We start from the raw sequence: 25,995 nt of genomic DNA, 5'->3' as shown, positions 1-25,995 counted from the left end.
TTAATTTTTTATTTAAAAAAATTAAAAAATTTAAAAGAACACTATGACAACACCATTCTTAAAGAGAAATCTAGGTTTTAAAATATGCTTAATAAGCAATTCCATGAAAATTCCTAGAATTTCAGTGAACAAAAATGGTACCACTATACACCTGCACTGAAATTCCATACCAAACAATATTTTTAAAGATACGATTTTTTAAGACTTCCTCTTTTGTTTTTAACCTGCTTCTTTTTTAAACTTTGTAACAACACCGAAAAAGTTATAAAACATCAGATTTTTTTTGTTATTTGTACGAGAGAGTAAAGGCTCTAAATTAATTTCAAAGTTTTGCTTCTCATTTCTGGCCAGAAATAGGCCTAAAGGTTTTAGAAGTACGTGGATTCTTGGTATCCAAAAGTTCTTACATTGTGGTTACCTCTACGTTAGCCCATTGATCTCTGTCGACCAAAGTAGCTTTCAAGAGGATTCTGACAAAACCATTCCGTTAGTATTCACCTGATGATTTTTTTAATTTTCATGGTCTAAATTTCTACTTCCACATTTGTACATTCCCTCCCGGTTTTCCCTTAACAAAAAAACGAGCTAAAACATATAATCTTTTCTATCTTTTAAACTAAACTACATCTAGTCATCGATTACAAAAGTGTCTACTTTTTCACTTGGCCGGCTGTGTGATTTTGATCTTGTGTAGCGATATTAAAAAACATTGTTCTGATGTCACGATCTGGTCGCGTTTTCTGAAGGAACAGCAGAATCTTTACATTTTTTCTTCACATCCCAGAACCACTTCTTTTTTTGGTTCAGCGTACAATTATGGTTCCTCACAATTCCAGCCATTTTAACGGTAAGTTTTTTTGTAACTGAGGAAAAGAGCTTCTAGCAATACCAAAGCTCACACCATTGAAGCTGTAACTCTGGCCAGAATTCGCCGTTGTATATTCATACTATTCGACAATATTTGATGAAAACTAAATTTGCCAATTTCATAAAATAATCAAAAATGTCGAAACGCAAAAATAAGTCCCCACGAAATGCTCGATTTTTGTGAATGAGCTCAACCACGAAATTTAATCCCCGCAAAGAATTATGACATAAAAAAAAATACTTACAGTGGTACTTAAACCTCGTGCTGCAAGGCGGACATTTATAACTAAATGTCCCCCTTGCTGTATAATGATGTTTATTTTATGTGCTCAGTAGTAATTATAGGACACAACCGAAAGTCAAACTCTAAATCTTCTAGCATCAAGTCTTTAATGTAATTCCAGGTGAAGCAATGGTTGTTGTTTCACAAAGGACATACCCTTATACTTAGAGCTACTTCGCAACCCTGAATTGCGCAGTTTACACCCGACATAATACAAAAAATTCATCCTTCGTCCTCTCACAAATACGTCATTTCTGTGGTCTATCTGAATCACTGGGCACTAGTTGTAATTGTTTAACAAAAGATGATAACAATAGCGCTAATCTATTTTCTGACTTTTAATTTTATGCCAATGATTTAAAGATCTATTTTTTAAAAAATTTTCGTGTCCTAAAACTTTCTATTTGACACGTATTGCATGTTGAAATAACTTTTATCACTTTTTTAGCCATGTATAAATCCTAAAAACTATTTTAAGATTCTAAGTACAAACTGGCATGATCCAGACCAGACAAGCCAAGTAGCTAGATAACTGTATTTTTGATGTTCTTATGAGGTTTTTATTCTGCACACTTAAGTGCTAATCCTAGTCAATATTATTCTTTCTTTTAGTGTTACTCGCTACTCTTATTTTTAATAATAACGGAGAAAAAAATTTGGGTTTATTTGAATTCGTAATAATTTCTTCAATCCGTATAAATTTTCTAGTGTAAAACTGACAATAAAATATATATCTGACTAAAACCGGTGATACACGATTCGATTAATTCGGTTTGTCGAATTCGATTTTTTGGATCGTGTATCATATAAAAATCGTATCCTTTCGGTATGTAAAGACTTGTCGAATTCGATTTCTACAAAGTCGGACCGGTTTAAAGCTAAGGCGCCACGAGGAACATTTTCATGCGCGTGCTATGCAACATGTCCCATAGCATGCGCATGAAAATGTTTCTCGTGGCGCCACATCTTATTTGCTGCAAGATTATTTCGAAAATCGAAGTTAAAAAATCATGCTCAAAGGATATACCGTATCCTTAAGTTTTTTATTGAGTTCATGTGTGATTAAAATATGGCAGGAATAAACAGAGAAGTTATTTTAGCTTTACTTTTGTTGGACGAAGAAGAAGAGGAAGATCGTGAAGAACCACCAAGAAATTGCTGGGTGCAACCGTGGCTTGGGAATAGAGAGTGTCTTGGCGCTTTTCATACAATCTTCAACGAAATAAAAAACGATGAGAAGAAATGTAGAGGGTATATACGTATGAATAACGCTCAATTCGAATACCTAGTCGGTCTTCTTTCTGAGGATTTGCAGAAACAAGATACAAATATGAGGAATTCTATCACACCAGCTGAGCTCGTTTGCGTGGCCCTACGTTACTTAGCGACTGGTGAGACTTTCAGGTCTTTAGAATTTCAATTCAGAGTGTCAAGAAAAAGAATTTCAGCAGCTGTTATGGAGGTATCTGAAGCTATCATAAAGAGGTTGGGTCCAACCTTCCTTTCAACTCCGAAAACACAGGGGGAATGGCTAGATATCTCCAGAAAGTTCAATGAGCGTTGGAACTTCCCAAATGGATTAGGTGCTCTCGATGGGAAGCATATCGTCATTCAGCAGCCCCCAAATTCAGGGTCTCATTACCGAAACTATAAAGGGACAGACAGTGTAGTGCTCATGGCTCTTGTCGGGCCAGAATATGAGTTTCTTTATGTGGAAGTTGGAGCGAACGGTAGAAATTCTGATGGAGGTATATGGGACCAATGTAATTTAAAGAAGGCGCTAGACAGTGGATCGCTAAATTTACCAGAGGTTTGCAATTTACCAGGTCGAAACAACAAAGTGCCGTATGTGATAACAGGAGATGATGCGTTTCCTCTTAAGAATTACCTGATGAAGCCTTATCCACAAAAAAATCTGACAGTAAACAAACGCATCTTCAATTATCGACTGTCACGAAAGAGAAGAATTTCTGAAAACGGATTTGGGATATTGGCAAATCGGTGGCGCATTTTTTGTCGACCTATAAACTTAGAACCAGAAAAGGTTTCTACCATCACAATGGCAACAGTGGCATTGCATAACTGGCAGAGGAGCAAAAGTTCTGTGGGCAAAATTGAGCTACCAATTGGTCTTGTCGACCGAGAGAATGAGCGTGGTGAAATTATCGAAGGTGCTTGGAGAGAACATACTCCTACTGGCACATGGTTTTCACTGTCCAATGACATTTACGGCAATCGATCTAGTAATCAAGCCAAAGCAATAAGAGACGAGTTCACGGAGTATTTCGTAATGGAAGGTGCTGTACGCTGGCAGTGGCATTGCGCTAGAGTTGACATTTAATTTTATTTTTTGCGAGGATAAATGAAAAATGATAAGATTTACTGAACGTTTAATATATTTTTCTGATTTATTTTACTCCAGAAAATGTCTGCCAACCATAACGTAACGTATCAAAACGTATCGTTCGAACAGGATGAATTTGCGGGTGAATACGGCTGATTTTGAGAAGGTAGAGGTGGCGATTGCAGCATACCAGTATATGTATTTGCCATGGGATATGATGGGGTGTATGGAGTAAACGTTGAAGCTGCGAACATACGAGCATGATGGTTGGTAGGCATAGATTGGTGTTGTTTCTGCTCTTCATACTCGAAAAAAATATCCATGATTTTTTTCTTCAACCTTGGCCAATCTTTTAGTTCGCACTGGACCAAACTGTCGGCCACTGTACTTCCAAAAATTTGGGCACGTTTTTCGACAGCAGATTGCGCTTCGCATCCATATGTAGAAGCTTGTTGCGGCCGGATTTCATGGTGATCAGCCCTTTGTGTGATGGAAGTTGTCAACGCTTTCCACAGTTCGGCTTTGGCACACTGCTCCTCCGTCATCTTCTTCTCCCGTCGTTTTTTAGGAGCAGGGGTACGTGGTTCATCCTCGTTCATTGTATCGACGGTCTCATCCATATCGCAAGTAATCTCAACGAAATCCATTTGATTATAATGGTCCCAGGTAGAAAAATATGCTTCGTTTACACCTGCACCAGAGGATCTTGATCCAATCTCCCTATTGCGCTCACTTCTATACTTTGTCAATGCGTTATGCCATGACGTTTTGAGCTCGTTTACGGTATACTTCCCATCAAAACGCTCACTCAGTTTGACCATCAGAGCTTCGCGCAACACTCTGTCTCTATAATCTTGTAGAGTGTGGTTCCAAAGCGCGGGATTTTCACGATAAAAATCAATCAATTCTTCCAACTCGTCGGACGAAAGTTGCGCTTTTTTCTTTTCTTTTGAAAGATCAGTTACGATAAACTCCATTTGTTCATAAAACTTCCACTTTTTCGATGGAACTTCGCTTCCAGCATTACGTTTAACTTCACGGAGCATCGATGAACGAAGAGAATGGAATGCTTTTTCTAGAAAATCACAGCTATACGCCCCCTCAAATTCAGTGACAAGGTCTATTTTCGCAGCTTCTTTTTTGTCTTTATTTTTGTAATATATATTCCCACTGTCCCATAACGTTGGGTTCGCTTTATAAAAGTTTATTAAAGTAACTTTCTCCTCGTCTGATAGTTTTTTCTTTTCATCCGCCATTTTCGCTATTTTCTCACTAGCTACTCTTCACTTGCAGTTCAACTTCTCAAGAAAAAAACTTGTTTATATCTTTCTGTGATTTGATTGGTCAATAAAATAATGCCTCAAATAATTTTGTAAAATATTTGTTGCAGAAGGTGGGGACACGTGCAACATTTGCTCCACAACAAATTTTTCAGCACATTTTGTCCCCGGAGCACGGGAGCAAAATAAATTCAGATCTATTTTGTCCCCGAAGTTGTGGAGCAAAATGTTTGCTCCATGCAACATTTTTTTGCTGCATTGCAGTGAAAAATAGGCATGGGACACGAGTAATTTTTTTTATGCGCGTGCTATGCAGCAATGTTGCATAGCACGCGCATGAAAATGTTCCTCGTGGCGCCTTAGCTTAACTTTTTCCATTAATTGAAAGGTTTTTAACCAAACAAAGTGCTTAAAATTTGTGCATCAAATCTGCGTTCAGAAAGATGTGAGTTTCTATATGCAATTTGAATGGATTTCGGAAAAAGCGCTCTGAAGTTTTTTAGCAGAAGACATCAAAAAAAAAATTAAAAAAGGTTATATTGCTTTAACCGAAATTCGTTTAATAACATATCACACGCTCCAAAATTAGGTCTTTTCTGCAGCATTTTTCTTAAATTTATGATTACTAAAATAATAACTGCAACAGCAGCGAGTTTAACTTTCTTTTCACTCTTTGAAGACATTTTATTGAAAGAAAAATATCAAAAATCTGTTCTTGTGTATCACCTGTCAAGTTTCGGTTTTATTTTAATGCTCGATATAATTTCGAAAAATCGAATTGGATTAATTGGACTGTCCTGACTTGGGTATAATACAAAAGTCATATTTTAATTTATAGCTACATTTTATATATGTAAGTGAAAAAAAAGAAATAAAAATGAATAAAAATTCTGTTTTCAAGCTGCGTTTTCAATGTAGTCCAAATACTTTCCTTGAATTCAAACAAGTGCTCAAATGTAAACACTTCTTAGAAGTCGTAACGTCATCATTATTCAGCATGAACCAAGGGTGTAATTTTTAAAAATAGATGTTTAAAAATTTATAGCTATTCCGTGCAGCCTTCAAAAGTATGTATATTGTTTTTTTACGTTGTGATAGTACACCACGAGAATACATGTTTTGTTACACCATACAAATAAAGGCAATTTCATTTGATAAAAAACGGGAAGCTAGAGATTCGCACGCTATTAAACTTTTTATAGATTTAAGCTTCAACAAATTTAAATAACAGAATAAGTTCAAAATTAAATCATTTAAAAATGAACTTGTACTTGATGGTATGAAGGTGTTTTTGCTATTTTCCACAATATAATTACTGATTAGCTATTGCAAGCAGAACAAACATTTGTTACATTTTGATAATTATTCGTTTGTTGATGTCGTAAATATTATGAAGTTAGTGTCAAACAATAAAATGATCTGAAATCCTGGTTGAGTCTTGGCTATAACGATTCTGGAATTTCTAAATCTTAACGTCTAACCAATAATATAATTTTTTTTGTTTACTTTTAGTGAAATTGTCACAAAATAACGTGTCAAAGATGGAGATAGTTGTTTTGCTTGGATTGATGTGTGTCACCGTTTTTATTGTGAACCTGTACTGCATTGTAATTATCCTTTTGAATAAAACTCTACACAGACCATCACACATAGCTATATGCAGTTTGCTTATTGCGCACTTTTTGCAAAGCATTTTTGTTATTCCGTCGTACGCAGTCAAGAAAGCTGGGACTGGAAACAAGACAGTTGTGTGTGACACTTTTAGGTTTTCGTACTTTTTTACAAACTATGCTTCCTGTCTCAGTCTACTCGTTATAACACTTGACAGATTTATCGGTGTTCGGCTACCGTTAAAATACCATATTATCGTCTCGACGCGAAGAATGTTATATTTGACAATATCCATCTGGATGTATTCACTCTTGCTAAGTTTAATACCATTCATACCCAATCATGCACAAAGTGTCTGCAACTATAATCCACAAAAAATATGGACTGTTTTCATGTTGCTAGGCAATACGCTTCTACCGTTTTTAATAATAGCTGGTTGCTATGTGGTAATCTTTAAAAAAGCAAGCCAGGTATTCACTCAGAGAAAACTTGCTCTAGCAAACACAGACACAAGACGCTTGGCAATTTCACATTTCAATAAATCCAAAATAACCTTACTTATAGTTTTCTTTTACGTACTTTGCTGGGGGCCAAGTTGTTGTTATTATTTATTGCAGTCCCTGTGTAAAGCATGTTTCAACTCAAGTTATCATGATTCAAACACTGAGGATATTATACATTTTACCATGAAACTTCTTACATTCGTTGATGGTGTTATAGCTCCATTGATTTACTGTTGCACAAACGCCACATTTAACCGAGCTCGGCGACGCATGTATAAAAAATTACGCCAACTAATGCAAGGTGGATCAGTCACTGAGTGTAAACAACAACCTGGTCACTGCTTACATGAACATCTGCAAGAAGCTTCACCAAGAGCAGCTGATGGAGTTGCTTCTGTCAGAATCAATAGACTTCATCCTGTCGGCAACAAAAACGCGTCGAAGAAAGTGACGCTATCGACGTCATCGACGAAAGTAAGAACAATAGATGTGATGTACAAAGAAAAGTCTCGGGATACGGCTGAACTTATGGTAAAAGATGGTAATGGATTAGTATTGCTTTGAAGGTGGTGAAAGAAAATTTTTGTCTGCGTAAAAAGTAGTATCAAGTATAACGAGCTTTTTTGTATGTGTTTAAATTAGTTGCATCACAGTTTCATTTTATTTCATCTTTGCACGATTTTTATTTCAATTCTGACAATCCGCTACTTTAAATATTACTTCATGGGTTGCATAATTAAGGCGATCAGGCTTTTCAAAAATTGGATCTTGACTAAATAACGACCAAATGGTTTGTTCAAAGCCTATACTTATGGTAAAAAAGAACAAATGAGATCGTCATTACCCCTTTAAGCTGAATGCTTGTTAAGCTCGACCCAGTGTCGTACTAAATTAGGTACCGTGAATTTAAGGTAAGGTGAATTACACGTCAAAGAATAAGTAAGGGAACTAAAGTAAAATCACATTATCAAATGTAAAATCTGTCTTCAAATCACAACATCATCGGCTTTCTTAGGTGTCGGAGGAATATAGGTGAGCGTTTCATAGAGAGATTGCGCATATAAAAATTATAAAAAAGGAATCAAATGGGAAAAAATAAAAGTGCTTTTGATTTGATGCAGAGTTTAAAAACGTATTTGTGATCAATGCTTTTTTGATTTATTGTATATTTATAATAAAACAAAATTTCGGACCTGCCACTTTGTGGATAATAAACCTGTTGCAAAATAGGTGTGTTGTTTTGTTTAAAAACGCCATTTCTCTATATGTAAGAAGACATTATAGTGTTTTAAACAAGAATAATTTATTAAAAATGTTGGCAACATTTAAAATTGGAACTGAGTGACATGATAAATAGGAACCAAATGCAACAAATATTCATTGTTCAGTGGTAAGTTCCAATGCAGTAAATATTCTGTTTTAAAACCGAAACAATTGTTTTGTTGATGGAAATAAGGGTCATTCAATAATTACGTAACACTGGAATTCATTTTTACCACCCCCAACCCCTTGTAACGCATCGTAACAAATTTAGTATCTCACACCCCTTGCTACGTAGTATTTCGAATCTTAAGACCGCATCTATGCACCTCCTATAGTATCAAAAACCTTCATGAACAGATGATCAGGCAAACTATTGCTTTAGTATGAGAAAAAGATTTAACAGGGTTATTTATTTAGCACACAAGATGACATTTTTGGTACTTTTGCGTAAGTCCAGAGGCGAGAAACAAATTTATGATATATACCATACACTATAATAACAAAAATTATGTAGGTTATACACTAAAATAGCTAAAAATAACCGTAATACATCAAAATTCTCTGTCACATAACAGAGAATAACAAAGCTCTGCCGCACCCATCCGCCTAAATTTCCGTAACAGTTCGTAACAAGAATGATCATATCCCTTCCCCTCAGGCGTTACGTAATTATTAAATGATCCCATATAGTACAGTACATTATTTTATTTGTTGAGAATAACTTGTTACTTGTTAATTATATTATGTGCTTAGTTTAATCAGCTTGAATCAGCTAGGTAGACTGTAGTAACACCGTGATGCATACAATTTCGTAAAACATCCAATATTTAAATTAATTAGTATGTCTAGTGCAGACCTACATTCTTGTCATTTATGGTGTGCTGTAGTTATATTTAGTAAAACGTTGCTGAAAAATTTGTTGACATGTTATCCATCTCATTAATTATTTCACGAAGTTTATCCTGAAATATCTTCTGTGATTTTTATTCGCTCTTCTAACAGTCTAACTTCCTTTGTGATTTTTGTGACATAAACAGACTGTGTACTTCTTTCAAATTGCGCTGGTGTATTTGTTACAATGCTATGCATGCGTAAAACTAATGCCTGCCTTGTAGCAAAAATACAGCTAAGACCAAGAAAGCACAACCTCGATTTGTACATCTTCTCTTCCTTGTAGAATTATACCTTGTATTATACTGAATTTAATTTAAAGCAAAGTACTATTGCAAATGAAAACCGGAAATGTGTCCTTCCTGTCAATACATGATTTCCCCTAATTAAGCGATGTTTAGAAGTAAAGGCGTGAAATAGAATTATTTAGTTAGGGTTTGCTCTTTCTGGAAATTTTTGATTAAATTTCTACAAAAATCAAAATTGTTAAAAAACTAAATTTATGTGCCTAAAAAGCAAAATGCAATTTTATCTAAAAGAAATTTTTAGGAAAATTAGCTGAAAGTAATTTCGTAAAATCAACTTTTGAGTAAAAAAAACTCTTATCATTTTTTCCAAATTGTGTTTAGAAATATTCTTATTAAACGTTGGTCTCTAATGCCTAATGTCAAAGTTGCTCAGAAGCTTTGTGCACATGAAAGAATCTTGTGATCTTTGTCGTGACAAAATATTTGCAGACAGCTCTTAACATATTAAAAAATCACCCCTAAGTAAGTACTTTATTAAATTTTTAAACCTCATTTTATAAATTTCATTTGACTCGTGCCAGATTTCAATTCCTGGCAAAAAAATAATGCATCAAGATAGTATTGGAGACAATTACTTGGGGAGGCAGGAAATCTATCTTATTCTGGCCTAATCAGAATGAAAATTAAGGGATTAATTAGGATATAGAGAAACTCATCCACGCATCAAATATGCGATTTAAATTACAAGCAAATTAAAATTAACCAAATCAACCTTATCACAGCCACGCCACAAACATTTCGGCTTGTAAACGTAAGGAAATGTTCTATATTATATGAAATAATAATTTTTTTATTTTTAGCTACTAGAGAACCTGCCAACTGAGCTATTGAGGAAATAGTGAGGCAATTTTGCAGGGCTCTACTACGCAACCGCACCGCGTACAGGTTATTGCTCAAAGCCATAATGGTTAATTTTCAGATTCGTCAATCCCATATCGTTGCGACGTTACTTCTTTATCAGCTTATCGTGCATATTCAATCACAAATACCGTCACAGTTGGTTAGAGCTAGTATTAAAAATTCTCGAGGTATAGCGTGTTTCTGTATAGATTGATGCAATTATTATTAATGATGAGATGAACAATAACGATAGAAGCGGAGCCCTGGGCAGCATATTTTGAACATTCTAAACTGTTTGAACGCTGTGGTTTTACCTCGCAAAGTTTTAACACGGCTTAAATCTCCTTTCTTCCTCAATGTCTTAAGTTTGTCTTCACTTGGAAGGTTTTGACAAAAAGCCTAGATTTCTATGGCACTTTTGTAATAAGGCAGTTAAAGAATACACTCCCTTTGGTTTTACTTTTTTTAGTATACCCCAGGGGCATATAACTTTAAGGCTATTGAAAGTAATGTAAGCAGGGCATAAGGAAAGACGTTAGCCATTGGGACAAATTTAAAACACTCACATTAAAAAAGGAGAAGTGTGAAAAAATGCAGAAGAAAATATGTGACGAGATTTATATGGACAAAAAGTTATAAGACCAATATTTGAAAATATACTGGGTTTTTAGGAGTTCTTAACTTGAAAATTTTGGCGCCATTTTCATGCTTTCAACGGGTTAAGCTTTATCATTACCCGTCAAATGTAGAGTTTTATAAAAAAAAAATTCTTTTCAGCTAGATTCCCGACATATTAAAGATAAATTAGGCGAATATAAGTAAAAAGATAAAAAAATCTATAAAAAAATTTAAAAAAAGCTTTTTAGAGAATATGATGACGTCAGCCAAAAATAATGAAGTCATCATCAATCAATATCAAATTACTATTTTACTTAGTTACTGAGTTTTACTTTTATGGTCGTTTTTCCTTCCTTCAATTCAACGGGGGTAGTAAACTGTCACCCACCCATTTTCCTTGTAAAACGATATCCCCTCCTCCTAAGATAGAGGAAAACTCGCATTCAATTATTTTTTTACGCATACTTCTCAAAACAAAAGGTCAAATTACCTTTCCAATGGTACGATATTTCTAGCGTTAACATATGACAGGAAAACAGTATTTAATTAAATGTGGTAACAAAGGTGGTTTTTACATTAGAAAACATCGCTGACAGACAATTAACTTTATTAAAAGTAGTATTTCTTTGACGTCATTGCATAACATGATATAACTTGGTTGACACGAACACGTAGACGTTTTGAAACACACACGAAAGTTTAAGAAAGCGCTGTTCACAGTCACATGGTGTGTAACAGCTGCTATAATTTATCTTTGGAAAAATGTTTTTAAAATGTGTGTCAAATCAAATCAAATTTATGTCTCTTTTCTTCTCTCCTTTGGAGGAATAGTTTGACCTACTAAAAGAATTTTGGTATATTAATTTATGTAGATAAACAATGTAAAAAATTTCTTTATGATTGACTGCTGAACACAATTGTCGTTATTCGCAAACAAACATAGACGTTGGAAATTAGGCTTTTTGTTCTGATTCTGAAGTTTATTGATGACGATTTTTGCTGACATAAGCATGCTTTGTTTTCCTGATTTTTTTTAACTTAGAAAGCTATCTCGGAGATTGTCCTATTATTTAGTTATCGCAGAAACTTCCAGCATCAAAGTTTTTAAACCATTTTTTACCATTCTTATTATCTGCACAGCCAAAGCTTACACAACCAGACATGTGCAGAATTTTGTTAAGAGCTGCCTTATGTGATAAATTCATTAGATTATGCGACAAACTAATCCGATTATGCGACAAATCAATTCGATTATGCGATAAAATTATTCGATTATGCGTCAAACTCATTCGATTATGCGACAAATCTATTGGATTATGCGTCAAATGAATTCGATTATGCATCAAATCAATTCGATTATGCGTCAAATCAATTCGATTATGCGATAAAATTATTCGATTATGCGTCAAACTCATTCGATTATGCGACAAATCTATTGGATTATGCGTCAAATGAAGTCGATTATGCGTCAAATTAATTCGATGTGATAAACTTATTCGCCAAATAATTCGATGCAATAAATTCATGCGCTAAAAATTTTGATCCGATAAATTCATGCATTGAAACCATTCCGTGATAAATAAATTCGATAGAAATCACGCCTCATCAAATAAAATGATAGACTTAGAAATTTCTTAATTTCACTGAGGCTTGGAATTTTAGTTGCCAAATTTTTGGCGGCTTTTCTCTCTAAAATTCGTTGCCCTTAGTGTATATGACATTACATTAAGCTGAAATGTTTGATGTTTAATGAAATGTTTAACGAGATGGATAACATATCAACAGGTGTTGTTTTTGATGCTATAGGAAATGAATAGTCGAGGTCTTAAGATTCAAAATAGAGGGAAGGGCGTTGGTTGGGAGGAACTAGATTTGCTCCGATTTTACCACCCTCCAACCATTTTCGCTAAAAGGGGTGGAGGGTGGTACAATATGGTGTGTTTGGGGGTTACATAATTATTAAATGGTCCTTATTTGCATAAAAAAAAGACATTTGTTTCAGTTTTAAAACAGAATATTTACTGCATTTGAACTTGCCACAGGACAATGAATATTTATTGCATTTGGTTCCTATTTATAATGTCACTCAGTTCAAATTTTAGATGTTGCCAACATTTTTAATAAATTATTCTTGCTTAAAACACTATAATGTCTTCTTACATATAGAAAAATGGCGATTTTAAACAAAACAACACACGTATTTTGGTTTTCCCCAAAGTAAAATAAGTATTGTTTTTGTAACAGGTTCTTTATCCACAATGTAGCAGTTCCTAACTTTTGATTTTTTAAATCAAAAAATGTTCTTTGCTTAACAATTAAAAGGGAAATAAAATACCTCATTTGGCCACCATATTTTATTTCTCATAAAATACGACATTAAGCAATTTGTTTTGTTGTTGCAAGCTTACACTTACTGAACAAATTTGTGAGTAAAGAAAATAAATAAATAAAGTTTCGAAATAATATCTGTCATGACCATAAAGATGAAGCCTATATATTGCGCGTTCGATTTGTTGTTGAATTTTTCCGGTCTCTATATTTATTGAATTTGGTGCCATCTCAACATATCAAACTTCATCGTTCGAAGCTTGTAGTTTGTTTATGGAAAAGAGACTCAAAACATGGAAAAAAATATTGTTGTTGGTCATGACAGATATTTTTAAGGTTAAACAAGTTTAAACGAACCATATAAAATGCTGTCACCAACCAATATAATTATTTTTAGTTATCCCAGTTAAAGATCTTATTTTTGATGTTTACTGGTAAGTACATCTAACACTTCTTATTTTTACCCCGTACAGTTAAGAAAATATTTATAGATACTTAGTTTTGAAATATTTGTTGTAGTTATATTAGTAGATTTTAGGATTTCGAAATCTTTAAAAAAAATTGTCGTTTAAAATTTATCTTTTGGCAGTCACAAAATAATTTTTTCTTTGCCTCCCCTTTAAGAATTTTCGTTGTCCTAAATGTTAAGCGTTCGAAATGTTTTTATTATATTTTTTCTTACACGAAAGATAGACAAGGAAAGAATAAAATAAACCTTTTTTTGTTTAGACATTATGTGTCACAACAAGTTAGAGGCTTTCGTGTCAACATATTATTGAAACATGGTTGTCAAGATTATTTACAAGACAAAAATCTTGCAATCAGAGAATATATCTCCTTTCCTACACAAGAATTATTGAAGCTTCAGTTGCATCTGGGTGACTTTTTATGTTGCCCAGAGTGTAAATGACTCTTGTTGCTTGTGAAAGCTTTGGTAGATCTGATGATAATCTACCTTTTAAATCATCAGGTGAAATGCATATCCACTCAATGTAAGGATCCTCCTAAAAACTACTTTAGTCGACAAAGTTGTATTGGCCGACGTAGAGATTACCCAATGCAAGAAATTTTAAGTACCAAGACACCACGTACTTCTAAAACTTTTAGACCTCTTTCTAGCAGCTTCCGGGAAAAGGAGCAGCCAAACTTTAAACTTAATTCAGAACCTTTTCTCTCTCGCACATACAACAAAGAAAAATGTTTTATAAATCTTTGGGTGTTGTTATAACGTTTAAAAAAGAAGCAGAATCAGAAAAAAAGTAGTCTAGAAAATAGTATCTTAAAGTATATTGTTTGATAAGAAATTTTTTATGCATTGTATAGTGTTACCATTTTTGTTCACTGAAATTCTAGGAATTCTTATGGAATTGCTTATTAAGCATACTTTAAAAATTTTTTTTTTTTTGAATGGTGTTGTAATAGGGTTCTTTTAGTTTAAAAAGTGTTTTCATTCAGAAAAATAGTCTATCAATATAAAAAAATAGCTAACTAAATAAATAAAGTCGTTTTTTTCTACAATGACAAAGTTCACGTTTCTTTGTGACTTGCTTTATTGGTGTTCTCCTCAGACATTTAATTTTTTTCTTTGAAAGTCTGATTTAAATGCTTCTTCTCAAGAAATACACACTTCAATGTTCTTGCACGATTTAAAATGTGATTGAATGGTATCATGAGATGGGAAACAATAACTTTATTGAAGCCATTCAAGTTATGAGTAAGAGAAATAACAAAGAAACGCAATGCGATGGATTGTAAAGAAGATATGCCATCTACATATAGCCTTTTCTGTCATCAAAAACTTTTGTGATCAATGTGTACTTGATCATAAACATCAAAGAAAATTTAAAGGTTACAATAGAGTCATTTCTATTTTTTTCCTTTACAACATTACCTCTAAAACATTTCTCGACTATAAGAAAAGTTTAAAAAACTCCAGCCGACAAAGACCACCTCTGTTTTTTTGCATTTAAAAACTTGTCTTCTTCAGTTCAGGATTCTGTAGAATCCTTTAGCATCTAACAAAATACTCCGACGTTTGATGTTAGTATCACAATGATACGCTGTAGATTTGCGACAGTAGAGTGTTTCCATGACATATCCACTGGTATATTTAATGATGCCACACTCTTTCTGAGTAAACTTGCAAACGTGTGAAGAGATATTTTTAGGTGTAATAGTGACACTCAGGATAATTAAACTGCACCTTGTGTAAACGGGACAAAAGTACGTTCGCTAAACTTATTTGTGTGATTTCAAACAGATTCAGACTTCGGTTTGTTGTTACACATGCGTTGAAAAATATCTCAAAGAGCTTATCGTGCGGTAATCTGAGTCGTAGTTAAGGGCTTTGATAAGAATATAACTAATTAACTTGATCTTTTCTGTGAAGAACTTAATTCCACATATTGCAATGACAAACTTTTATCAACTGCGAAGTGAAGGCAATTTATGTAACGCTAAAATCAATAAGATTTTGAAATACTTTTGAGAATTTATATACCTGTCACACTTTTCTGACCGACTTTTGAAACGATAATGAAACGCTCGCCTATATCCTTCCAACACTTGAGAAATCTGTTGATGCTTCCAGCAACAGATTTTTCATGTTTTGATTTGAAGACAGATTTTCCATTTTATAGTGTGATTTTGCCTTAGTTCAATTACTTGTTTTTTGGCTTGGAGTTTACTTTATCGCATACCAGTTCTGTATTAGTGACCTCGTGTCATTTACACAGTCTTTCCGTATGCTATATAACTTAGAGTTTAATTTGTTCCCATTTTTAGGTAAGAAAATCATATTTGCGTTGCATTGAATACAATAAACAAAACATACTGTCTGTGATTCGCAAGAAAACCAACAAAGGTTGAAAAAAAGAAAGTTTGGTTGCCTTACTATCCTATAATACTTTGTTTATCAAACGTTGTTTAACAATCTCTCGATCATCTTGTTCATCAAAAAGTATCGCTTACAAAACTCTCATTATGAGAAATTGATATTCTTGGCTGACTAGTAGCGATATAATCATTGGAATCATAATTTAAGGATTCACTCTTAAATTCCTGTTAAATCTAAACTGAAGAGGCTCTTATTTGCTGGAAAAACTTGACTTAATTTCACGGGACATAATCTCATTTGGTCTTGAATTTGGTCGTTATTCAGTTAAGATCCAATTTTGGAAAAATCCGATCGTCGACTTCCCTAAATAAGGAAGTATAGGTAATAATTATTTATTTTTAATGCCAAATCCTTAACATTAAAGGGTAGTTGTTTCATATTTTAAAAAGCGTATTACAAATATATGTCAGTATTTAAAAACGATCATACAAAGCTGAAATAAATTTAAACTATTATGCAACTATTTTAAACACACAAAATACAGCCGATAATACTTGATGATAATTCTCACACTGACACATATCTTCTTTTACCATTTTCAAAGCAATATACTAATCCCATTACCATCTTTTACCATAGGTTTAATCATATCCCCAGAATTTGCTTTGCACGTCACATCTGTTATTTTTACGTCCGTTGACGACGTAAGTTCCGTTGACACGTTTTCTTCGCCAACAGGACGTACTCTATTCGTTCTGACAGGAACGACTTCTTCAGCTACCCTTGGAAAAGCTTCTTGTGGATGTACATGTAAGTAATAACCAGGTTGTCGTTTAAACTCAGTAACTGATCCACCTTGTATCAGTTGACGTAATTGATTAGAAACGCGTCGCCGAGCACGGTTAAATGTGGCGTTTGTGCAACAGTAAATCAATGGAGCTATAACACCATCAACGAATGTAAGAAGTTTCATGGTAAAATGTATAATATCCTCAGTGTTTGAATCATGATAACTCGCGTTGAAACATGCTTTACACAGGGACTGCAATAAATAATAACAACAACTTGGCCCCCAGCAAAGTACGTAAAAGAAAACTATAAGTAAGGTTATTTTGGATTTATTGAAATGTGAACTTGCCAAACGTCTTGTGTCTGTGTTTGCTAGAGCAAGTTTTCTCTGAGTGAATACCTTACGTGCTTTTTTAAAGATTACCACATAGCAAGCAGCTATTATTAAAAACGGTAGAAGCGTATTGCCTAACAGCATAAAAACAGTCCATATTTTTTGTGGATTATAATTACAGACACTTTTTCTATGCTTCGGAATGAATGGTATTAAATTTAGCAAGAGTGAATACATCCAGATAGATATTGTTAAATGTAACATTCTTCGCGTTGTGACGATAATATGGTATTTTAACGGTAGCCGGACACCGATAAATCTGTCAAGTGTTATAACGAGTAGGCTGAGACAGGAAGCATAATTTGTAAATAAATATGAAAGCCTGAAAGTGTCACACACAACTGTCTTGTTTTCAGTTCCAGCTTTCTTGACTGCGTACGACGGAATAACAAAAATGCTCTGTAATAAGTGTGCAATAAGCAAACTGCATATAGCTATGTTTGATGGTCTGTGAAGAGTTTTATTCAAAAGGATAATTACAATGCAGTACAGGTTCACAATAAAAACTGTGCCACACAACAATCCAAGCAAAACAACTATCTCCATCTTTGACATGTTATTTTGTGTGGCAGTTTCACTAAAAATAAACAAAAAATCCTATATTATTGGCTAAACGGGGCTAAACTGTTAACATTTAGAAATTCGCCCAAGACCCAACCTGGATTCCAGATAAGTTTATTGTTTGACACTTTCTTGTGAAATTAAAACACAGGTTTTTATTCCAAGCAACGTTGACTAACTTCATAATTTTTACGACATCAACAAACGAATAATTACCAAAATGTAACAAATATTTCTTCTGCTTGCAACACCTATCCAGTAAATATATTGTGGAAAGTTCCAAATAGAAATATACAATATAGCAGTCATAAATAATGACAAAAAAAAGTATATATATATAAAAACACCTTCATACCATCAAGTAAATTCATTCTGTTATTTCAATTTGTTAAAGCCTAAATGTATAATTATCGCGGTGTACTATCGAAACGTTGAAAAAACAATATACATATTTATGAACCTTGCACGTATTAGCGATAAATTTTTAAACATCTATTTTTACAAATTACGCCTTTGTGTCATGCTGAATAATGATGACGTTACGATTTTGGAGAAGTGTTTACATCTGATCACTTGTATGAATTTAAAGAAAGTATTCGCACTTTATTGAAAACGGAATTTTTTTCGTATTATTATCAAATATATGTTTTATTGCCAGTTTTACATTAAAAAATTATACGGATTGAAAAAATTATTACGAATGAATTCAAAAACTTTTCCTTTTTTATTTTTTATCATTTTAATACTACGTCTGTGCCAATTTGTATAAAGTCTAGTGTAAGCACAATCCGTATAAATTTTAGTAAGTTAACTCATGAAGCGTGCTTTAGTGTAAACGCAGTTTTTATGAATTAACATTGAGAATATTTGTTCTTAAAACATTCATTTTTCCATAAGCCACCATTTATTGCTGTAAAGATACATTCACAAACCTACCCCTCCTGCTACCCCTAACCATGCAGGTCGCTTATGGGTCAAACTTGGTGACATTTAAGGAAATACAAAAATTATTAAAAATGTAAAGGCTATTTAGTCAAAGCTGTTGCATTTTGTCTTCCGAAATCTTGCTAGCATAAATTTTCCTAAATAGCTTGTTCTTGAAAATATTTAATATTGTTATTACTATTATTTACCCAGGATAGCATCTTCAGTTTCTATATGAACTGTTATTAATGAGGATCCTGCGAAGGGGGTCCTAGTTCAGTTAAAGCTTATATTTGAGCTACGTAAGGCGTGCAACAACCGCTCAACTAGACAACCACCTGAGTTATCAATTCTATTCTTATGCTGAACGTTATGCAGAAAGAGTCGATTCACACTTTTATGTCTCTGGCATGACTTGGTCGGGGTTGAACCCAAGACCTTCCGCACTGAAGGCAACCGCTCCACCACAAGGCCACCATAAGATATTTTCATACACCTGTGGGCATATAAGTAATATTTTTGGCAAGCATTCCTTGACACTTGGGGTGTTAACAAACCTGCACTAGCGCCTAAAGTTTTACGGCTCAATCATGCCAAATGCGCTTCCTTGCCGAACATATTAAGTTCGTTTCGAGTTGCTCTGGTGAGGGGATTTCTGGCAGACCAAAGTAGTTCTTCAAAGCGTTCACAACCTTGCCACAGCATGCAGATAACATTTTTACAAAGTCTTAAAACAGAAAATTAGTATTTTTAAAAAAAGGAAAGTTAATATGGGATTTTTTTGAAACGGTCAAGATGTTATCCGAGAATATACTATACATATGATAATAAAGTATTCTTATTGCTTTGGTTATAAAAGAATTTTACGGTTTGGTAATTATTAATTTATAACTAATATTATTTCATATTAATGACAAAACCTCTCCCAAAATTAGAGTCAAATCAAAAAATATAACTATATTTCCTATTATTTATAACCTCGAAAATGAAATCAAATCCCGTACCTAAATTTAACCAACGAGGCTTTTTAAGGAAAGGGAGGACTTGTCAATGTCTAAGAAGTATGAGGATCTGTCGATGAAAGAATTTTAGAATTCTTCAATTATTAATTTATTATCAATACCAATTACATACATTAATGACAAAGCCTCTCCCAAAATTCACGTCAGATGAACAAATGCTTTTAAATTTCATATTTTGTGAAATTCCAACTTTCAATGTAATGACATCCCGCAAAAGAAGAGAGAGAAATTTTCAACATCTATTAAGCTATGAGGATTTCAAACATAAAAGAAAATCTAGAAGAAATTTGTCATTTGTCCTGGTGACATACGTTTTTATGTTGCATATATTCCAAGTGTTTCAAAAAAACATTATTCCTGAAAAACCAGACCAAATCCGGTACCTAGGTAAATTTATCTTAATTTAAAAACAATGCGAATATATATAGTGATGAAATTCGCAGCATGCTGATGTCAGTAGCGGAAATCCTGCAATATGGTCACGTGATTTGAGCCGAGAGTAAGAAATATAAAAATGGCAGCAAGTTGTAAACAAACCGGAAACTGAACAATAAGAATAAAATCAATGACAAAATCAAAGTCAAATAAATTTGCGTATAGAATATAGTTATGAAAAACGTAGTTTATAAGATACATTTTCAACGTTTGAAATATTTAGTGAGGTAGCTAACCAGTTATTTACACATGTTTAGCATCTTTTACTTTACCTTAAGAAATTACCTGGTGATGCAGAAGGTTATGCTGTAGATAAATATAAATATTTATAAATGCACAAAAGGTTATATCGACAGAGTTTTATGTTCCTTGTAAATATAGCCATCCTGCATTGTATTTGATCTGCGTTGTGTCTGTCATTTTGATTTTTCTTGAGGGGAATTGTTGTTGTTGTGGGAAACGCGCATTTTTTTTAATAAGACATAGTTTTGGACATTCACTGGAATAAAAAAGCTGAGTCATTTCTTTGCTTGTATATAATCGCATGTTATCTTTTACTGCGATAGTCTTATCAGTCTTCAACATCACTTTTCAACATCTGTTTAAAATTGCAATTTAAAATTATAAATTGTTTTTTTCCTTGATAAAATAGATGTAAAACCTAAAGAAAAAGGTATACAGTACAATATCTTTTTATTAAAAGCTGTAAAAAGTATTCGAACAAATAGCTATATCTACACTAGGATCTCGTTTAAAATAAAGAAAGGTCTGCAACAAAACCAAACTGCTATTTCTGAAACTTGATCAACTGCAACTACTTTTTGATTTCATTCCAAAAGTCATTATAAAGTTTTTAGCAGAAAGCACTAGAAAACTTAATTAAGAAAATAACTGACAAAAAAAACTAAACAAGATGCCATTAATAAATGACAACAATAAAGTTAATACCTCAACTAGTTATTACTCTCCAATTTTTTCAAAGTTTATTGTATTTCTTATCATAAAACGATTTTTGTTTCATTAAAAAGGCTGCACGAAAAGAGTTTAAAAATTATAATATGCTTCTTATTAGAAAATGATTCTCAGCGCATAAAATCACTTTATTTTATCACATGATTTGTTCTAGCCAATTAAATATGTAAACCAAACTTTTGTAAAATACAGAACATTCTTATGAAGGATGTTTTATACAAGCTTTCAAAAAAAATAATAACCTTGTCAGTCAGAGGCAGACAAACGGACAGACACAGTTTTCGTATTATTGTAAGAGAATAGTTATTCAAACCCATGGACAGACAGACAGACAGACAGACAGACAGACAGACAGACAGACAGACAGACAGACAGACAGACAGACAGACAGACAGACAGACAGACAGACAGACAGACAGACAGACAGACAGACAGACAGACAGACAGACAGACAGACAGACAGACAGACAGACAGACAGACAGACAGACAGACAGACAGACAGACAGACAGACAGACAGACAGACAGACAGACAGACAGACAGACAGACAGACAGACAGACAGACAGACAGACAGACAAACATAGAAGCATATGTGTGGTTAGCGGCACCAAAAATACGTTTGTTAAAATGCGGGGTTAGCGGCACCAACGTTTTCTTATCGTAAATAAACCCTGGGTTGGTTTAATTGAATAAATAAGTCAATAAACACTCGTTAAGCCAGGTTTGGTTACTTCTAGCACTTCGGAAATCCGGTGCCGCTAAGCCCTCAAAAAAACATTCATGGTTTGTAAAAACACTGCCTTAGCGGCACCAAAAAGTAATCAATATAATTTTATTTTAATTACTTATTTTAAAACTTTTATGGCTTATAGGAAAGATATGGAGTGAGCTTTTATTCCTAATCACATGTTTTTGTTGTATCTTAACCCGGTTCCGCTATACCCACAAAATGCCATTGCCCAAAAGTTTGTTTATCATTTGGATATTGACATTTTGGGTGTTTAATGGCACCAAGAGAAGAGCAAGATTAAAGTTGCACACTGAGGTATTTTAAGCCGACATTTTTGATTTGATAGCAAAAATAAAGGACAATACTAAAAAGGTAAACATATTTTTAGTTGGATTCTAAGTAATAATTCAATGCAAAGCAAAACAATGAGTAAAAACTTCTGCATATCTTTTCGATCCACTAGTAGAGTCCCTGACATACAGCAGGTTTCTTTGTTTACTAGAATTTGTTTTGCTAATTCAGTACTCTTGTTAGGAGTGATACAAGTCTTGAGCTTTTTTATTTTTGTTTAATAGCATGAATAGCAGAGGGAGGAGAATAAAGAACTGATTTAACTAGAAACTTTAAAAAAAGGTAAACGTCACTATAATTTTTTTTATAAGAAACACTTTATAAAATTGTGGACTCAAAAAAGCCAAATGTAATTTAAAGATACTTTTAAGAAGCTTTAGGAAACTTTTTACCTGGCACAGGCTAAGAAAATGGCCACTATTAGGAAGCTTAGGTGTACGGGTAACACTAATTTTTTCACACTTATCACATCCAATAAAAAGTGTCCTATATTTGGATAAAACATGAACAGCTCCTGTTTTTCAATATTTCCTTCACCTCATTGAATGTCATTAACGCAAGACCCAAATAGAGCATAAGCGTACGTCCAACTTCAAAATAATAGTAATGTGTAAGAGTTTGATAGAAAAAAATCAAAGGGAGTTCTGCATATTTTTTTTTTGTTTTTGAAACCAAGTCATTTTAATTTTTAATTTTCATCAAGATATACAAGAAAACATGAAATAATTTATCTATATATATATATGAAACTCATTCTGTAATTGTGAGTTTTTGAGCAACCTTTCGGTTGGTCAGAATAACCTTATATATAATACACTCAACATTTGAACTCATGATAATGTTGTTAACACAAACTTTTTTGTATATTGTGTTTAATTGCTCATAATCAAGTGCACATTTCGAATACATGGTTTATTGGAAAACTTGCAATTGGTTTTATTTATCCAATTTATTTTTTTTTTTTTAAAAAAAAGATGCGACTGGTTTGGTGACATAACCTGTAACTTTTAACAAAAAGATAAAACTTTGACAGTATTCTGTTCTTAAATGAAATTAATAAAATCTTATTCCATGTGTTGTTATTATACACATTTTTTTTTTATAAGAAAACCAATTTTTGACCTGTGCCTCAATTTTTTTAGCAGAATACCGGAATTACATTAGGTTTCGTAAATATTTTCTTAATTTTTATTCCTTTATTCTGACTTTATTCTGACTCAAATTAAACTAGTTCCATGTTTTATTTGAAGTTATAGTTATGTATTTTTTGAAGACATCTTTATTTTTAATGAAAAAATAAACTTCTTTTGTTATTTTTACAATAAAACTTTGCTAGGATGTATATTTCATTAATAAATAAGAAACTTGATTGTTTTGTGTTTTGAAATTATGGTTTAAAAGCTGTGAATGGTCTCCAAAAATTGGATCTTAACATGCTGAGGCTAGGGATTTTCTTAAAATTTTCTTAAGGTTTTGAGGTTTTTTGAGCCTCAGATAATAATTCGTCTTATAAAAAAAGGACGTGTAGTCAGCATATATTTTAGCTAAAAAGTTGGTTTTATTTCTCCCATTTATTAGAACTTATTTCTGTATAAACTTTTAGAAATTGTGACATTTTTGGAGTATTTCTTAACAAAAAAATCTTTTTTCTAAAGAATGTGCTTTTCAAAATATCTTACGTATATAGTGATTAAAGTGATGAATATAGTTATGCTATTTCTGATAACTTTGTAACTAACCTTTTATGGTAAGAAATGTATTTTAAAAACCAATGTTTAGGGAAAAAATGGAACATACTTCTCTTGTTGAATTTAAGTATTTAAATGACTTTGCATTCAGTATGTGGAGTAAACTGTTCAAAGTATTTCAAATGGATTTCCACTTCATTTTCTCACATATTATGGTTGTTATTATAGTGAAACTAAGGAATGGAAAATCCTTGATATGGATATATGTTATCATCTAAAAGTGAAAGGTAATATTTTTGGTATTTATTTGTATCATCTTCGGTTGTATTCATTTGTGTATTGTCTTTATTTATTATATTTTTTTATATGAGTCGTGAAAATATTTTTATAGGGGATGTTCCACGAGCTGTTGGCAACACCCAAATTTGACCTGAACGCTTGGACAGAAATGTAGTGAACATGCAGAATGAAATAATATTGACGAAAGGTGTACTAAAAACGTTCCTTTGTATTGTAGATACCAATAAAAGTTTAAACATTGAAAAGATACTTGTTTTAAATGACAGTTTGTGTAAAAACACTAAGTTCCGGATACAGATAAATTATAGTGAACTCACTACAAGTGTCACTATAGCTAATAAATCATTTATGGAGCATATTTATTTTTAATGAATGGACAGCCTGAATCTTTGAGCGTTATCTTTTCTTTTTACTTTGTATTCTTATATATCACAGTATGTGTAGTCATTTTAGTAATTCTTTATGAAATTTTGTATATCATGAAATACAATAATTTTACCTTTGTTGTACTCTCACTGTAATTGGCATGTTTCTGCTAAGAACTCCCTTATAAATGCATCTTGCCTTACCTATCTATTGAACTTGAAATCATGAAAAGGTATAAAATGTAAACATAGTAGTTTTGTATTTTTAGTTTATTACACACATCTTTTCATAAGAAACACAGTTTTAAGAATCACGAGATGGGCATTATAGGTAATTACTAGTCATTGGGGCTTTAATGGAAGAAACAATTTGTATTCTTAATTTATCAAAAGACACATTTACTTGGGTTTGAAAACAATTTTTAAGGGACTAAGAATTAAAAGTTTCTTTTTTTTTTCGCGTCAATACAGACTTTACATTGCATTTCAAAATTTACTTGATGTTCGATCCTGAACGAAAGAAAAAGTGTTGCGTAGTGCTTAAGATAACATCAGTCAACTCTCGTGTTTATAAGAGAAATGTTCTTACAATGAGGTTGTGTTCTACAGTCATTATTTCCGTGATCTCGACGTTTAACCAATTGAAACCGTTATGCATATTAATTTACTGTTTCTTAAGTAATACTAATTTTTGAGCAAATAAATTTGTGATTTAAAAAAAAAAACATTGTGACAATTTATTATTGCAAATGACGTGAAATTATTAATACTACAAGCAGGTCGTTAATGATTTTCTGTCATGACTTTGGCGAACGCGTTTTTTTTTGTGCGGAGAAAGTTATTTTTTTCTCAATCGAGATCAATTTTCCACAAACTGCTGACATTTCTTGAACTTTTTAGCTTTACTGAATGACACCATAATTCTAGTTCATGACAATAGCGAGGGTTATTGCCTTAAAAATAAGTACCAGTAAAGTATTCTGATTGGTTTAGAAGTCACAAGTTTACTAACAATTAAAGTCCTAATTCATTATCTTTTTTAGCTAAACAAACCAATATTTCGAAAACAACCGATCGTTTTCTAGGATATACTTATGGTTTGACTTTAGTTTTAAGTGAATTGGAGGAAATCGCTTTATATCCAACTTTTGTGATGCTCTTTAAAAACAAAACCTACTAAAAACAACAAGTAATAAATGTCAGTCCAATATATCAAATTTTTTGAGGCCAATCTAATCATTTATAACACACACAGCCGCCGAAATCAGAGTTGAAATTGTTGTACTCAAGACGCAACAAGGAATTTCGCGGTTCTGAGCACGAAAATTAAACGGTAAGAAATAAATTTAAAAGTCAGCCAACTCCAGCATAAGAATGACATAAGATTTGAAAGTTGCTTCACCACACCATTGACAAGTGGTACACAACTTGAAAGAGTTGCTTACTGTTTTTAATGACCATGTAAATATGGTACTACGTGAGAGCACTTAT

At 32.9% G+C, this 25,995-nt stretch overlaps 3 protein-coding genes and 1 long non-coding RNA gene across 4 annotated transcripts; 3 read left to right on the top strand and 1 right to left on the bottom strand.

The window, feature by feature from the left end:
• Nucleotides 1-2,219: 2,219 nt before the first annotated feature.
• LOC130623233 (uncharacterized) lies at nt 2,220-3,491 on the top strand. The gene has a single exon (XM_057438708.1). The coding sequence runs from the start codon at nt 2,220-2,222 to the stop codon at nt 3,489-3,491; it is 1,272 nt and encodes a 423-aa protein (XP_057294691.1).
• Nucleotides 3,492-6,045: 2,554 nt separating this feature from the next.
• LOC130623879 (alpha-1A adrenergic receptor-like) lies at nt 6,046-7,853 on the top strand. The gene has a single exon (XM_057439417.1). It carries the CDS (start codon nt 6,316-6,318, stop codon nt 7,450-7,452), a length of 1,137 nt encoding a protein of 378 aa, XP_057295400.1. The 5' UTR covers nt 6,046-6,315; the 3' UTR covers nt 7,453-7,853.
• Nucleotides 7,854-15,717: 7,864 nt separating this feature from the next.
• Nucleotides 15,718-18,015, bottom strand: LOC130623805 (alpha-1A adrenergic receptor-like). The gene has a single exon (XM_057439324.1). It carries the CDS (start codon nt 17,708-17,710, stop codon nt 16,571-16,573), a length of 1,140 nt encoding a protein of 379 aa, XP_057295307.1. The 5' UTR covers nt 17,711-18,015; the 3' UTR covers nt 15,718-16,570.
• A 3,076-nt stretch (nt 18,016-21,091) lies between these two features.
• LOC130624207 (uncharacterized) lies at nt 21,092-24,648 on the top strand. Its single transcript, XR_008981187.1, has 4 exons — nt 21,092-22,172; nt 22,376-22,433; nt 24,068-24,126; nt 24,231-24,648. It is a non-coding gene; the product is annotated as an uncharacterized LOC130624207 (long non-coding RNA).
• The last annotated feature ends 1,347 nt before the right edge of the window (nt 24,649-25,995 follow it).

Source organism: Hydractinia symbiolongicarpus, chromosome 13 (genome assembly GCF_029227915.1).
Source record: "Hydractinia symbiolongicarpus strain clone_291-10 chromosome 13, HSymV2.1, whole genome shotgun sequence".
NCBI lineage: Eukaryota > Metazoa > Cnidaria > Hydrozoa > Anthoathecata > Hydractiniidae > Hydractinia > Hydractinia symbiolongicarpus.
This window is presented reverse-complemented; position numbering and strand designations above follow the sequence as displayed.